Source organism: Moschus berezovskii, chromosome 3, assembly GCF_049115385.1.
Source record: "Moschus berezovskii isolate FMDL1 chromosome 3, NW_MosBer_1.0, whole genome shotgun sequence".
NCBI lineage: Eukaryota > Metazoa > Chordata > Mammalia > Artiodactyla > Moschidae > Moschus > Moschus berezovskii.
Window position 1 is genome coordinate 47,634,725 of NC_142462.1, and position 15,904 is coordinate 47,650,628.

Below are 15,904 nucleotides of genomic sequence, written 5' to 3' on the forward strand. Positions count from 1 at the left end.
TATATATATTAATAAATATAAATCAGACAGTGTGGTCCCTTCATATTTGCTCCCTGTGTAACAAATTGTCCTTCTTACTTGTCTGGCTGAAGCTTGATGTCTTGTCCCAAGTCATAATAATACATACCCCATGTAACCCATGTCACCCTGAGACAGGTACTCTTTTAAGCACTTGATGCATATTAACAATTTAAACCTCACAATACCCCTGTGATGTAGGAACTATTATTATCTTGACTTAACAGATGAAAACACTGGAGTCTAGAGAGGTGAAGGCACTTGCCAAATACATCAATAAATGAAATGGCAGGGCCAACATTCAGATTCTGGTGGTTAGATCCCAGGTGCGATGAACTCAGTTGCATTTTACTTAGGCTGTGTATTTCACTGAAGAGTTACTTATTCATGAGGTGTTTGTTGAAAATCTATCCTGCTGCTGCTGCTAAGTCGTTTCAGTCGTGTCCGACTCTGTGCGACCCCAGAGATGGCAGCCCACCAGGCTCCCCCATCCCTGGGATTCTCCAGGCAAGAACACTGGAGTGGGTTGCCATTTCCTTCTCCAATGTAAAAAAGTGAAAAGTGAAAGTGAAGTTGCTCAGTCATGTCCGACTCTCAGCAACCCCATGGACTGCAGCCCACCAGGCTCCTCCATCCATGGGATTCTCCAGGCAAGAGTACTGGAGTGGGGTGCCATTGCCTTCTCTGATCCTTCACCCAACTGGAACCCTACAAATGATGTTTTAACAGGGAAATTGCGAAATCATGAATCTCCTCTATAGGATGAAAAGCAAGCTTTGTTAAACGCTCTGGATTTTACCAAATTTAAGCGGAATGTGTCTTCTCCAGCCTTTGAGTGACCTTTGCTGCATTTTATATTCTCCCATGTTCTGAAGTCTTGGATTTTTTTTTTTCTCCGATTTTAACAATAACCTCTCATCTAGGAAGGACTGACTTTTTTCCTGAATGACATCTCTCCACTCCTTTTTACTCTGCTCATGAAAGAAGGTGTTTCAGTTTCCAGGCCGGTTGCACCAGGCCTGCCAGCTGCGTCACCTGGCTGTCTGTGACATCCAGTGAGGCTCGGTAACTAGGTTAGCATGCGGCACCCTCATGTCTGTTATTTCCAAAGATCTGTCATCTGAGTCTCTTATTTAAATGGTCTCTCAATATCTTTTGTTCTTGTCTCTCGCATGATTTACTTCTTAAGATTCTTCTGAAATATTTTACTGAGTTGTTAATGGTTCTTTCCACATAAAAAAATCTTGTACTTTACTGTCACTGAGTGGACAGAATGTCGGAGACTATGATTTAAGAGAATGTGTTAGTAATTTTAGGAATCTAGCTTTTTAAATTAAAAAAGAAAGAAAAAGAAAAATTAGAAAAATTTGCATCTTTTTTTTCTAATTTCATCCTTTCCTGTAATGAATAATTCAGATTATTCAGACCAACAGTAAAGATTATTATAATTGAATAGCTTGTCACTCATTTCAGATATATATTTACATGTATCAATTCTATTGATTTTCATTTAGACTCTCAGTAGAGCATACCAATATGGTTGTATTTTCCAAATGAAGAAATTAAGGCACAGTGAGGTGCAGTAAATTGCTCAATGTCACAGGAAGTTTGGTGCCACAGTCTGGCTTCATAATCACTATTCTGCTTCCATAGTATTTTTAGATCATTGGCTAAATATAATACCACTTGAAAGATATTATGACAGACATTCTGAACTGGTGTGCCCAGAAACAGGTTAAATTTGTTGTTCTCTGACTTCACACATGAGCCCAGATGCTCACAGAATAAAGTTCATGGCTGCCTATAAGAATTCATACAATTTTTAACTTTGTTTTAGATCAAATCACAGCCCTGTGAGAATTTTTCAAAATGCATTTGCTGTTCAATGACTAAAATTTAGAAATAGTTCAACATTGAAAGAGTAATGGCTGAAAGCAGACTGTTTTGTAGAGTTTATAACTTTCTTAAGATCATAATCAAAAGAACAAACAACTCTTGAACCAGTTGAGTGGAAAAGTCTTTAATTGTGCAGAGGAGCATTTTGACTGGAAAGAATATTGAATCTACTACAATAATTATTGATTTTTTAAATTGTCACACACATTCATTGTCTTGAAAGTTTAGCTATATAGACACATATTTAATGTACAAGAATTTAAATGAACATGTGTCACTGACCATTGAGATACTGAAAATCTAAAAATTCAGAACATTTGAAAATTCATGTATTTCTTTTGATACATATATATATGATAAATATTTAAATTTGGAAATAACATTCCTAGAAAGATGAACATATTGAATCCAACATTAAAACATTAAGAGAAGCTAGGAAGACATTTACACTGTCATTGCTTTTGTTTTTGTTCAGTCTACTCAGTTGTTTCTAGTTGATTTATTATAACTAGTTTTGAGCTGATAAGAAACTAAAAAACTGAGTTGAGATCTTATGAAATGTGTATAATTTTGTAATCAAGTAATACTACTGTAAACTTTAACATTTCATTTATTGATTTATGTTTTAATTCAGCATAAGGCAATAAATAAAAAAATCCAATAAGGTAACTGTTTTAAAATTAATTTGTTGTAAGAGGAAAATATATCTTGACTTTTTTGGTAAATATTTCAGTAAGATAATTTTCATTAAAATAATAAAATCAAGATTCTCAATTTTCACTTGTGTTCACCATTTCAGAGCTTCGAGAAACCAAGACATCTGAATACTTCAGCCTATCCCAACACCCTTTAGACTACAGGATATTATTAATGGATGAAGATCAGGACCGGATGTACGTGGGCAGCAAAGATCACATTCTTTCCTTGAATATTAACAACATAAGTCAAGAACCTTTGAGTGTAAGTTTATCATTTTCATGAGGCCACTGCTGAATTCCTAGATGCCTTGTTCTTTAAAAATTTCAAATATGACAAAAAAATTATGAATTTCATTAGAACAGGCCACATGTCAATAAATAGTTGAAAGTTAGTACTTATTTCAAGGACTGAAAATATAATAAATTCATTTCTCCATGGCTACTTTCATAGTTTTTAACCATCTAAAACTTGAAACTAAGTGAGAAAATACTTCCCGTGTATACATACATCAAGAGCAAAAAAGAGAAGCATGGAGTGTAGCAAGAAAAATGGTTAGTTTAAAGGATACATACCTTGTCATCTGTATGTAGTCCAAGACAGCCTTGAAAGGAACACAATTATTAAATTCACTGTTCTGTGAACAAGTGTGGCCTGTACAGCAGGGATTAGAACTGCATGGGTCCACTTACATGCAGATTTTTGAGGGTTATAAATACTACATATTACATGGTTGATTGAATCTTTAGATGTGGAATTGGAATATAAGGTCAGTGTGCCTAACCAGCAAGTTGTTCAAGGGTTAACTATTTCATTGTATTAGGTTGGTGCAAATGTAATTGTGGTTTCAGACTATGAATTTTAAGTTATTAAAACTGGTTCCAACACATCTTTATTAATCAAAATAGGAACCATTATAATCAACACATTTTTGGCAACAAGAAGTAAATTTGTTTATTTTTGTAGCATATAAACCTCTGCTTCAGGATTTAACAAACTCTTTGAAAGCATTGTCTACCTCCTGCTGGTTGTGGAAGCATTTTCCATACAAAAAGTTGTCTAGATGTTTGAAGAAGTTTTAGTCAGTTGATGAGAGATCAGGTAGATACGGCAGATGAGGCAAAACTTTGTAGCCCAATTCATTCAACTTTTGAAGCATTGGTTGTGTGACATGGTCAGGCATTGTTGTGGAGAAGAATTGGGCCTTTTCTTTGACCAATGTCAGCTGCAGAAGTTGCGGTTTTCAGTGCATCTCATCGATTTGCTGAGCCTATTTCTCACATGTATTGGTTTTGGCACAATACAGAAAGCTATACCAGATCAGACCAGCAGCAGACTACCAAACAGTGACCATGACCTTTTTTTTTTGGTGCAAGTTTGGCTTTGGGAAGTGCTTTGGAGCTTCTTCTCGGTCCAACTACTGAGCTAGTCATCACCAGTTGTCATATAAAACCCACTTTTCATCACATGTTGCAATCTAATCAAGAAATGATTTGTTGTTGTTGCACAGAAAAGAGAAGAAAACACTTCAAGACAACGATTTTTTTTTATTTGCGGTGAGTTCATGAGGCACCCTCAAGCTTTTTCACCTTTCCAGTTTGCTTCAAATGCCAGACAACCTTAGAATGATCGACATTGAGTTCTTCAGCAACTTCTTATGTAGTTGTAAGAAGATCACTTTCAATGATGGATCTCAATTGGTCACTGTCAATTTGCAGTGATGATTCTCAATTCGTAGTTGTCAACTTGCGATGGCCAGGCACCATGCTCCTCATCTTCAAGGCTCTCGTCTCCTTTGCAGAAATTCTTGAACCACCAATGCACTGTATGTTCATTAGTAGTTCCTGGGCCAAATGCATTGTTGTTGTTGCAAGTTGTTTCTGCTGCTTTACAACTGATTTTGAAATTTAATTAGAAAATCACTCAAATTTGCTTTTTGTATAATATTATTTCCATAGTCTGTTGCTGCTGCTAAGTCACTTCAGTCATGTCCGACTCTGTGCAACCCCATAGACAGCAGCCCACCAGGCTCCTCTGTCCCTGGGATTCTCCAGGCAAGAATACTAGAGTAGGTTGCCATTTCCTTCTCCATTCCATAGTCTAAAATACACATAAAATAAAAAGTAAGTAATAAGTCATTAGCCAAAAAAAATAAAACAAAAATGTGCGTTGAAATGTACAATATATCCACATTTATTTGTGATATTCTGATGTTAAACAGCAAATTTCAACAGTGCAAAACCACAATTACCTCTGCACCAACCTAAATATTTCACAGTAAGGAATTAAAATGAGGTTCATTGGAGTAAAGAAATAAAAGTAGATTAATTATAAATTTGTTACAACAAGGAGACTTCTGAATCTGTTATTTTAACATGACAATTAAAAAAAAATCATCCCCACCAGCCCTAATCCAAGGCTACAACAACTTAGAATGCTGTCACAGTATGTTAGAGAGAGTCCTTATTTGAGTCATTTTAGTTGTTGAAGTACCTAGTTTCAGGTAAATCTACCAGCCTAACTCTGTGGTTTACTGAAAAAAATGAGATAGCATTATGAACATAAATTCACTGTGATATGACCAGTTGTGAAAAGTGTACTGTAAATCAGAAGGAGGGGAATATACATTATACTGTGCATATTAATAATAATTTGAAAATGTGTACTATTAGTAAATGGTCACTTATCATAGAAAGACTTGTTAAAGGAAAAATTCATGGAAGAAACAAAAGTATAATTGCCAGAATAAAGTAATAAAACCTTCATTAGCTTGAATTCATAAATGAAATAAGAATTTTGAAATATAAATATAGAAATAACTTTAAAATATCTGTTAGCATAAAGTAAATGAAGAACATTGGGCTGTCATATGTACAAATGAGATTATGCAACCTTTGTTTTCCTTTCTGAGCAGGTTTTCTGGCCAGCATCTGCTATCAAAGTCGAAGAGTGCAAAATGGCTGGCAAAGATCCCACAGTGAGTGCTTAAAAAAAATCCAAAACTTAAATATTTGGTCTTTGAATTCATGTACTTTGAGTGCAGCCAAGAGTGAGACAAAGGGTGTTGGTGTACTGAATCCTCTGCAGGACATACGGTAAAAAATGTAAATACAAAGTGATTGGAACTCTTAAACACTGTAACTTAGGAATTCCTGACTGGGTAAAAATTTCCTGCTTTGCTTTTATTATTGCACCCTGACACTTTTCATGATGGATTTTAGTAATAACCCCTGTTCAAAGTGGATCCAACCTTCAGAATTCTCAGCATGCTGCTAAAATAATGATAATTCAAGTGTCTGGAGTAGCTCCCAAATACGTTGTGGGCTTTTCCAAAGAAAGATTCTCGGCAAAGGGTTATGGTTAGCCAGCACATTCCAGAGGTATAAATCACCAGTAATGACTGGTATCTTTGTTAATTAAAAATAACCACAGAAACAAAAATCAAGACGGATATAAGCATAAGTAAGTGTTCAGTGTGTAACACTTTTAAAAAATGTATTCATTTAGGTGAGATTTCATACAGAGAGTCAAGGAATAAATCTATATTTATTTCTACAAATAGCTTGCTGAAACGGACACATTAAATTATTCTTGAATATTATTTAAAAAATGGATCAACTCTTTAAGTGCATAAGTCATTTAACGGTTTTTGTTGGTTTTTTTGTTTGTTTATTTTTGCCATGCTTGCAGCATGTAAGATCTGTTTGCCACATTTAACGTTTATAATGAAGCTTATATTCATTTCACCTCTTGTCTCAGACTTCTTCCTTGTGTAAGAAGAAGTGTGGAACTTAAACTTTTATATTTATTGATTCAGTTTAGGTATCAATACAAGGTTCTGAAAAAACGTGCCATAAGGCAGGGCCACAGAAGATCTTCAGGTATCACCAGATGGTGTTTTGGCAAGAGTGCTTATCAGGAGTGACTCAGCTCAGGGTTTTATTATTTCAGTTTCATAATTCACCTTTAAGAGAAAATTCAAAATGGACAGGAGCTCACTGGAGCATATTTGCTACCCATAGGATTTGTGAACCACAATCAAAAAGGAAAAAATCCAGAAAAATGTGAAAGAAACATTCAAAAGAGTATATTGCAGTTGCCTTCTAGGAAACCAGTAGTAGAATGAAGCTTAATGTTGTGAAAAAATAACTTTTTTGGTTCCCTTAAGCTATTATTCCAATAATTTTACAGGAAGTAAACTATTTTAATTCTCTAATGTAGAGATTTAACTCATGGATGCATATACGAACATGTCTCATCTTTTGTCACAATAATATCCTGTGGCCACAGTTACTGTATTTAATTGTTTTTTGTTCAGTTTTTTTTTTCCATTCATACAAACTGCAATAGGCAGAATATGTAGAATTTAGATTCCTTTGCACATTCTCTTTGCAAAAAATGTTGTTGATTTTCTTAAGAATCTTCAGTTCAGTTCAGTTCAGTCACTCAGTCGTGTCCGACTATTTGCGACCCCATGAATCACAGCACACCAGGCCTCCCTGTCCATCACCAGCTCCCGGAGTTCACTCAAACTCATGTCCATCGAGTCGGTGATGCCATCCAGCCATCTCATTCTCTGTCGTCCCCGTCTCCTCCCACCCCCAATTCTTCCTAGCATCAGACCCTTTTCCAGTGAGTCAACTCTTCGCATAAGGTGGCCAAAGTATTGCAGTTTCAGCTTTAGCATCAGTCCTTCCAATGAACACCCAGGACTGATCTCCTTTAGGATGGACTGGTTGGATCTCCTTGCAGTCCAAGGGACTCTCAAGAGTCTTCTCCAGCATCACAGTTCAAAAGCATCAATTCTTCGGCGATCAGCTTTCTTCACAGTCCAACTCTCACATCCATACATGACCATGGGAAAAACCATAGCCTTGACTAGACGGACCTTTGTTGGCAAAGTAATGTCTCTGCTTTTTAATATGCTATCTAGGTTGGTCATAACTTTCCTTCCAAGGAGTAAGCATCTTTTAATTTCCTGGCTGCAATCTTAGTTAAGTCACTTAATTCCTTTTTCCCTTTGGCACGGAAGAAATGCTCTGCTATTTGCTTTCTTATAGTTAAAGGTCTTTAGATGAAGCTATTAATACCTGCTTATCTTTTTCCATAGTTTATCATGGTGTGATATCATCCATGAATATCTTTATATTTTGCCAAACAGCCAATTAATATATATAGCAGATGTGACTGGTAGAGAGTTGTAGTAGAGTCAACATTGTTGGGTCCTTGGAAATAAAAATCAAACTGAATTTCAAATGTATGTTCTGTTTTTTGCAAGAGAGGAGAATGTTAACAAATTCATCTCATTAATACATGTGAGGTTCTTATAAACAGTGTTTTTTAGTCAAGATATTAGCGGTAGAAGAATGATAATTAAATAGAAGTTCTGTAGAACAAACAACGTATTTTAATCATACTTCTCATGAAACCAAATATTTAAGAATCTTTTGGTTCTTTTGAAATAAATATCATCTAATTACTTAATATTTCATTTTTTTTAATGCAGGAGCTGATTATTTTAATTTGTACAAATCAGTTAGATATTGTGAAGAAACCAGAGGTAATTAAAGTGCAATTCCTACCTTTAAGAGTCTTTACAATATACTGGAGATGATGAGACATATATACAGTAATTATCAACTAATATTAGCCAATACCTGATAGAATGGGCCGGGTGCTATTCTAAGTGTTTTATTTTAATCCTTGTGACAGTGCTACAACATGGGCCTTGTCATCATCCTCATTTTTAAGATAGATAAACTGAATCTCTGAGAGAATGAGGAATTTACCCAAAGCTGCACTACTAACAAGTGAGAGGCCTCGGTCTGGCTCAAGCACATATGGCTCTAGATCTCTTGCTCTTAGTTGATGAAACATGCCACCTCTCCAGGGAGATTATGATAAATGCTAAGAATACACACAAAAGACAAAGAAAAATTCATTACAGGTGGGGTATTTATGAAAAATTTGATCGATTTGGTGGCAGCTGTTAGGTCTTATGTTAACTTTTCCCCTTTTTATTTCAGTGATACTGAGATTCAAACAAGTTGTACCCTTTCCCTCTTTCAGCCTTTGGTACAGGCTTCAGGTGACTTCATTCTTGTTTGATTTGTTGTTGTTCAGTCACTCAGTCATGTCCAGTGCTTTGTGACCCCATGGACTGCATCACGCCAGGCTTCCCTGTCCTTCAGCATCTCCAGAACGTGCTCAAATTCATGTCCTTTGAGTCGGTGATGCCATCCAACCATCTCATCCTCTGTCATCCCCTTCTCCTGCCTTCAATCTTTCCCAGCATCAGAGTTTTTTCTAATGAGTGAGTTCTTCACATCAGGTGGCCTAAGTATTGGAACTTGAGCTTCAGTATCAGTCCTACCAATAAGTATTCAGGATTGATTTCCTTTAGGATTGACAGTTTTGATCTCCTTGCAGTCCAAGGAACTCTCGAGCGTCTTATTCAGCGCCATACCAAAGTTCAAAAGCATCAATTCTTCAGCTTTTAGCCTTCTTTATAGTCCAACTCTCACATCCAAACATGACTACTGGAAAAACCATAGCTTTGACTATACGGACCTTTGTCAGCAAACTAACGTCTCTGCTTTTTAATATGCTGTCTAGGTTTGTCATAGCTTTTCTTCCAAGGAGCAATTACCTTCCCATCTTTTTAGCCTGGGGATCATCTACACAACCTTTTAAATGACATTTCAGATGTCACTTCTCTGGAGAATCTTCTCTTACCACCGAGAACTAGACTAGCTGCCCCTCCCTGCATGTGCACTTGAAACCTTCTAGAACTTATTTTGCTGCATTTTTAGTGGTTGGAAATGCCAGGTAGTAAGTATCATTATCTCTCATGCCCAGATCTGTATCTAGGCACTTCATAAAATTTAAACAAGATCTGGAAAAAACAGAAATGGAAGCAGGAAGCATGGGAATCTATTCCAAGTCATTGTCTCAGGTTGGATAATGAGTTATTAATGCCCTTAGATTACTAAATTTATAAATTCATTATGTATAATTTTAAAGATATATGGTGGTTAAATTAATGTTTTACTTTAAAATATTATATTAGTTGTCTACTAAATAAAGCATAACCTAGTAACAGATTTCCTACTTCTATAGCAATCAAAAAGCGTACAAACATCCTTTACTTCTTATATTTTTTACTTGTATCAAATTTTAACTAAAGTTATAAAAATAATGTTCATTCATTAGAAAAGAATTCAATATAATTTGAAATTTGACCCCAGGTAATATCATAGTAATACTATATCATAAACTAATGTTTATAAATAAAATAAAATATCGTGGTAGAAATATAGCTTATTTTCTACCTCAGCTAAAGAGAGTATAACTTACCTCCCGATTTCATTTTCTGTCCCTATTTATTTACATTCCTACATGCTCTATTTATTTCCAAATGTCAATATTTTCTTAATACTATAAATAAGTTGAGCCCTAAATAACAGCACATGCTGTCAAACATATCCAGTGAGATAGGATATAATGAATGTGCTAAGTAAATACTGTAAGAGATGATTTAAAAATTAAGCAGGAATACATATATTTAGACCTATATACATTACATATGCACAAGGTCAAATTTGATTTATTAATTGTAGAATATCAGTTTCCATGTTTCTGTGACCAGAGGACCCTAAACTACTTGAAAATGTACTTTCTTTAGAAATACATATATCAAAATACCTTGATACATTCCCCAGACCAAGAAGAAAAAATGTAGTATGGACCATGACGAGTCAATATTTTTAAAGCCCTATTAATCTTAGCTCCAAGACATACTTTTTAAAAAATATCTATTTTAAAGTTATACAACTGATACCTGTTCAACACAGAAATCTTTGACGGCCCAGAAGAGCTCATAGAGAGCAACACAAAACAGTGCTTATTACCTCTCTGTGCCTCATTTTTCTTATCTGTATTCTAGATACACACATAAAACCTACCTTATTGAGTTACTAAGGGGATTAGTGAATTAACATTTGCAGAGAGCTTAGAACAATACATAGCACATAGTTAGCTGCTGCTGCTGCTGCTGAGTCCCTTCAGTCGTGTCTGACTCTGTGTGACCCCATAGATGGAAGCCCACCAGGCTCCCCCATCCCTGGGATTCTCCAGGCAAGAACACTGGAGTGGGTTGCCATTTCCTTCTCCAATGCGTGAAAGTGGAAAGTGAAAGTGAAGTCGCTCATTCGTGTCCGACCCTTAACGACCCCACGGACTGCAGCCTACTAGGCTGCTCCATCCATGGGATTTTCTAGGCAAGAGTACTGGAGTGGCTTCCCATTGCCTTCTCCGACATAGTTAGCACACGCTGTTAAATAAATAAAACAAATACTACCCAAACTTGGTAACTTAAAAATTTGAGGTATAGTCTTCCAGCATTTTAGTATATATATACGTATGTATGTATGTGTTTATATGTATACATATACATTAAATGGTATTATATTCTCCATAATGTTAGAAGTTTCATTTTTCATTTAGTTTTATACCTTGAAATAGTTTTGAAAGAGAATTAAGCAATAAAAAGAAAGCATCCACAGTATTGAATTTCCCTAATATGTCTCATTCCACTAACCTTTTATGGATGTCTATTGTGGGCAGGACCTGTACTAAACTTTATGCAGGACAATTTCTGTCCACTACACAGGGTTTGTACTGATAGTTGGAACTGAAAATATATATGAAAACATCTGATACCTAACATTGGGTATATTTATTATGTGCCACACACTGTTCCAAGTGCTTTAGTGGTATACTGCTTTCAACAAATATTATCATCACCATTTACAGAGAAGATTGAAGCATAGAGAGGCAAGTATCTCAAGCTCAAACAGCTAGTAAAAGATAAAATCAGAGTTTGCACCTAAGTCATCTGGCTCTGAGAATTCACGCTCTGCTGCCCATCATCCTACAGCACGATGATAGTCCAGTTCTAATTGCCTGTCTAGTTTCATCACATAGTAATCCTGTATACCCTCTAGACACTAATCTCCAACTAAAGCCTACACTGTCATGCCTTCAGTTTTTTTTGTTCATGCTGTTTTCTGTTGGAATGTCCCTTTCTTCTGCTTTTGCCTGTGAAAATCTGTAGCTTATTCTGCAAATTACAGCTCAGATGACATTCACTCTCAAACCTTTATACCCAGTTCAGTATTACTCATTTTCTCTTCTTTCCTTGTATAGCACATTTTGAAAAAAATAACCTTATAACATCTGCTACAGCCCGATGTATATGTTCTCCTTGCCCTGAAAATGGGAATTGAATCTATTTATTTCAGTGTTGCTAGCACCATATACAATGCTTGCACAGAATGAGTTCAGTAAACAAATATTTTCTGGATGGAGTTGGCACTACTGCAGTAGTCTACTTCAGAAATAATGTGGATAGAAACTAAGTACAATGGGAACAGAACGGACCTAGAAAATGATTTTCAATAATTAAAGCGACTGATTTATTTTTCCTTTTATGTTTTTCCTTGGAAGAGGGTTTGGAAGAGCACAGTAAAGCATCATCAGATAGTATGGGAATTTGCCTTCATGTTTAATGTTTAGTCACTCAATCGTGTCTGATTCTTTGGGACCCCATAGACTGTAGCCCGCCAGGCTCCTCTGTCCATGGATTTCTCCAAGCAAAAATAATGGAGTGGGTAGCCATTTCCTTCTCAAGGGAATCTTTCTGACGTAAGGATCGAACCTGGGTCTCCTGCACTGCAGGAATATTCTTTACCATATGAGCCACCAGGGAAGCCTACGGTGCTTCATGGTAGATGACAACCATATTTAAGACATATTCAAATTCATACCTGAGTTACTTATTAAACCTATAACACTTCATTTAACGTTTTTGGGGGACTCAATTTCCTCATCACTAATGAGACTAAATATTTTAATTGGAACATTGCTGGGAAGATTAAAAACAACCTGTAAATATTAGCAACTGTTATAAAAACTTCCATCTAACAACTGTGGGGTTCTTACCAAATGGCAAATTGTAAAGTGGTTAAAAGTGCAAGATTCAATGTTAAACACATTTGTGTTTGAAAATCTGCTTTACCTGTTTCTAGGTATATGACCTCAGGCAAGTTAACTAAACAAAATCTAAATTTTGTGCTTCTAAAAGGGGTTGAGTTGAAAACCCAAGTGAATATACATAGTTTGCTGAATAAATGTGATCTCTAAAGGTAAAAAATCAATCTTCCTGGAAAGTAAAAGAGGTTAAGTATATAAAATGATTGTTCTCGTGTCTAGTGCATAATAAATTTTCAAAAATAGTAGCCATAATAAATACATGTATATAACTTATATGTAGACATAAGCATATACATGAAACAAGTATAATCTGTATTTGAGGTGTAAAAGAGATATTAGTGATTTCTTCCTTTATCCCAATACCAATAATTCATAATGGAAAAATCTGCAAACCTCAAGATGAAACAGACATAACCTCTTACTAATAGAATTGAATCAAAATCATGTTTTACAGGAAAATATTATGTACAGAATCTCAGAATGACTGAACTTGGATGTGAAAAAAATAAACACAAATTTCATTGCTCACATATACCTTTAAACATAGACATACTGTATATACACCATACTTCATCTATGATTTTTCTCCAGAGAAACACATTTCAACTTTAGTATGTAATCAGTTTCTAGGCACCTCTATAAACAGGTGTCAAGATACAGTGACAGTATATAGTTAAAAATTCTTAATGTCTTAAAATAAAAATAAAGAATATAGTCTGCTCTGTAAGATTTAATTTAACAGCAGAGTTGATGACTGATTATTTAATAATAAAAATCCATAACAGAAACATATATATGTATACAATTACTGCATATGAAAATAAGCATATATTTGCTGGCAAGTAATAATGAGTATAAAAGGAGAAAATGATGAGAAAACATGAAATAATATTGACTTTAAATTAAATTTTGGCAAAGTTTTTTAAACTTTTTAATAATATAAATAATAAATGTGCATTATAAAATATTAGTAAAGTATGTGGTACCTAGAAGAGAAAAATACACCGTATGAACACCCATCGGAAAACCACTGTCTGACATATTTATTTATAAAAATGTTTGTCTCTAATGTATAATATTATTAAACATTGCTAGAACAATGACTTTGTGAAGGGAACAATATTAAGCCTCAGGCTTGATTAATGTGTACTCAGCAAAGGATAGTGACCCTGTAAGTATAGAACATGTAATGGTTAATTCAGTCACTGAGCTCTGCATTTGGTGCTGACCACATTTATGTATTTCTTGAAAGGTCATAATCAGCTAATAATCACCATAATCATTTTGCATTTCATTGAGTGAATAAATGACAGCCTTTCCAATGGTTGGACTGGGAGCAGGTGAGAAAGGAGATTTGGAAAAGAAGAAAGTATTTTAGGGGACCAAGAGCAGAGAGATGATGATTCCGTTATTTTTCATAGAAAGCAACAGTGCTGGCATTTGTGTAACATTTGTCTTATTCTCCCCATTGTGAAGGCTAATAGTGTTTGCCACTGTAACTAATGATAACACGATGGACCTTCTATAAGCACAATTCATTCACATGTTTTATATAACATGGGTGAGTGTGTGTGTGTGTAATGTTTTGACGAAAAATTGAGAAACATTTTGGTATACTTTTCAGTTTCTGAGCTTTCTCAGATAAAGAGTAAGTTCATAAAATTTCAGAACATACCCAATATAAAAAATACTGAAATATGAGAGACATATCATTTTACTCATCATCTGTTATACAACCTTCCTCCTAAAAGACACCATGGAATAAACCATGTTCTCTTGTTATCTCCTAACTAATTAAAAAGTTAGGGCATAAAGAAAAACGTATAGCAAAATGTCACAGTAATACTTAGAAACAGCAATAAAAGTCATTGGGTTACTAACTGCTCAGTTTTCCTTTTCTTTTAGCATGGCTGCGGGAACTTTGTCCGTGTAATTCAGACTTTCAACCGCACACATTTATACGTCTGTGGGAGTGGTGCTTTCAGCCCAGTCTGTGCTTATTTGAACAGAGGGAGGAGATCAGAGGTAAGTGTAACAATTATTCATTCTTATTTTGATGTTAGTGTCAAAGATTTCTTAAAACAGTAAAAACTTGGAAATATAATTAGTGGCCATAAAAAATTTCAAGCCCTTTAAACACAAAATATGTTTGGTTCCTATTTGCCAGGTTACTTATATTGTAGCCTTTTTCCTTCAACTAAATGTTCAAGCTGCAGAAAATAAAGAAAGGAGATGGTGTGATTTCATAATTACTTAGAGTGTAAGGTATTGATAATATTTGATCCCAAAGTGGGATGTTTACAAGTGGTTCAAGATGATATGAAATATTAAAATTCTTAAAGAAAATCTATGCTTCTTAGAAGAGTACAGTTGGCTATGTTGAGCTTGTCATTAGAACCACAGGTCTGTGATCAATTGATTAAATAAACTACTTCCCCAGACATCTGCAGTCTGTCAGACACTCCACTGAGAAGGGTGTGCAGCCACTGTACAGGCCAATGATAGCATAGCACTTCTCAGAGCACAGATTTTTAAGTAAAATCATTTTCCCATGTATAAATTGCCCAACATACACTTCAAGCCTTAATTGGAAAGTCAGTCGAAAAAAATAATCTCTTGGAAAACCAGCATGAAATAATTTTTAATCACTTTACTAAATAAGAACTACTTCAGTCTCACTTCAAAAAATATGTGTCAAAGGGGAAGCATTTCCATTAATTAATCTCTTTAAATAATATCTTAAGAGCATATTTAAGTGTGAAAAGGGTTATAAAATTTTAAGTTTTATATGTTTTACTTAATAGTCATCTTAAGTCAGTATTTTTCCACATCATATTTACATATCTATAATATGTAATTAATACTACAGATACAAAATGCACAGTTTTATCAAACAGCTACTGTGTTTATTTTATTTAGTTTAAAATAAAAGACCATAATGCAGAACATTATATTTTGAGAGAGTTCTAAATATTCATCACTAACATTGTATTTTGTAGTGATCAGAGACAGTACTTACTGCTAACATCCCGTTTGTACTAAGATACGGCATGTCTCTTATACTTGAAACCACTTTGAAAATGAGGGTTAGGGTGAAACATCATTAAGTATTACATTTTATTTCTGAGACACTGTCCACAACCTTTTTACCTGTCTGTCTAACAGCAATTTGTTGGTTCTCAAAGGATATTATATAACCCTGCTTGACATTTGGAACATCACATACCTTTATTAGACTCTA

At 34.9% G+C, this 15,904-nt stretch overlaps 1 protein-coding gene across 1 annotated transcript in view; it reads left to right on the plus strand.

Moving 5' to 3' along the window:
- SEMA3C (semaphorin 3C) overlaps nt 1–15,904 on the plus strand; it is a 226,621-nt gene that overhangs the window by 117,498 nt on the left and 93,219 nt on the right. Inside the window, exons 3-5 of the mRNA XM_055420650.2 lie at nt 2,714–2,874; nt 5,525–5,587; nt 14,569–14,688. Of these exons, the coding sequence (XP_055276625.2) occupies nt 2,714–2,874; nt 5,525–5,587; nt 14,569–14,688 (344 nt within the window). The remainder of the gene's footprint in view (nt 1–2,713; nt 2,875–5,524; nt 5,588–14,568; nt 14,689–15,904) is intronic.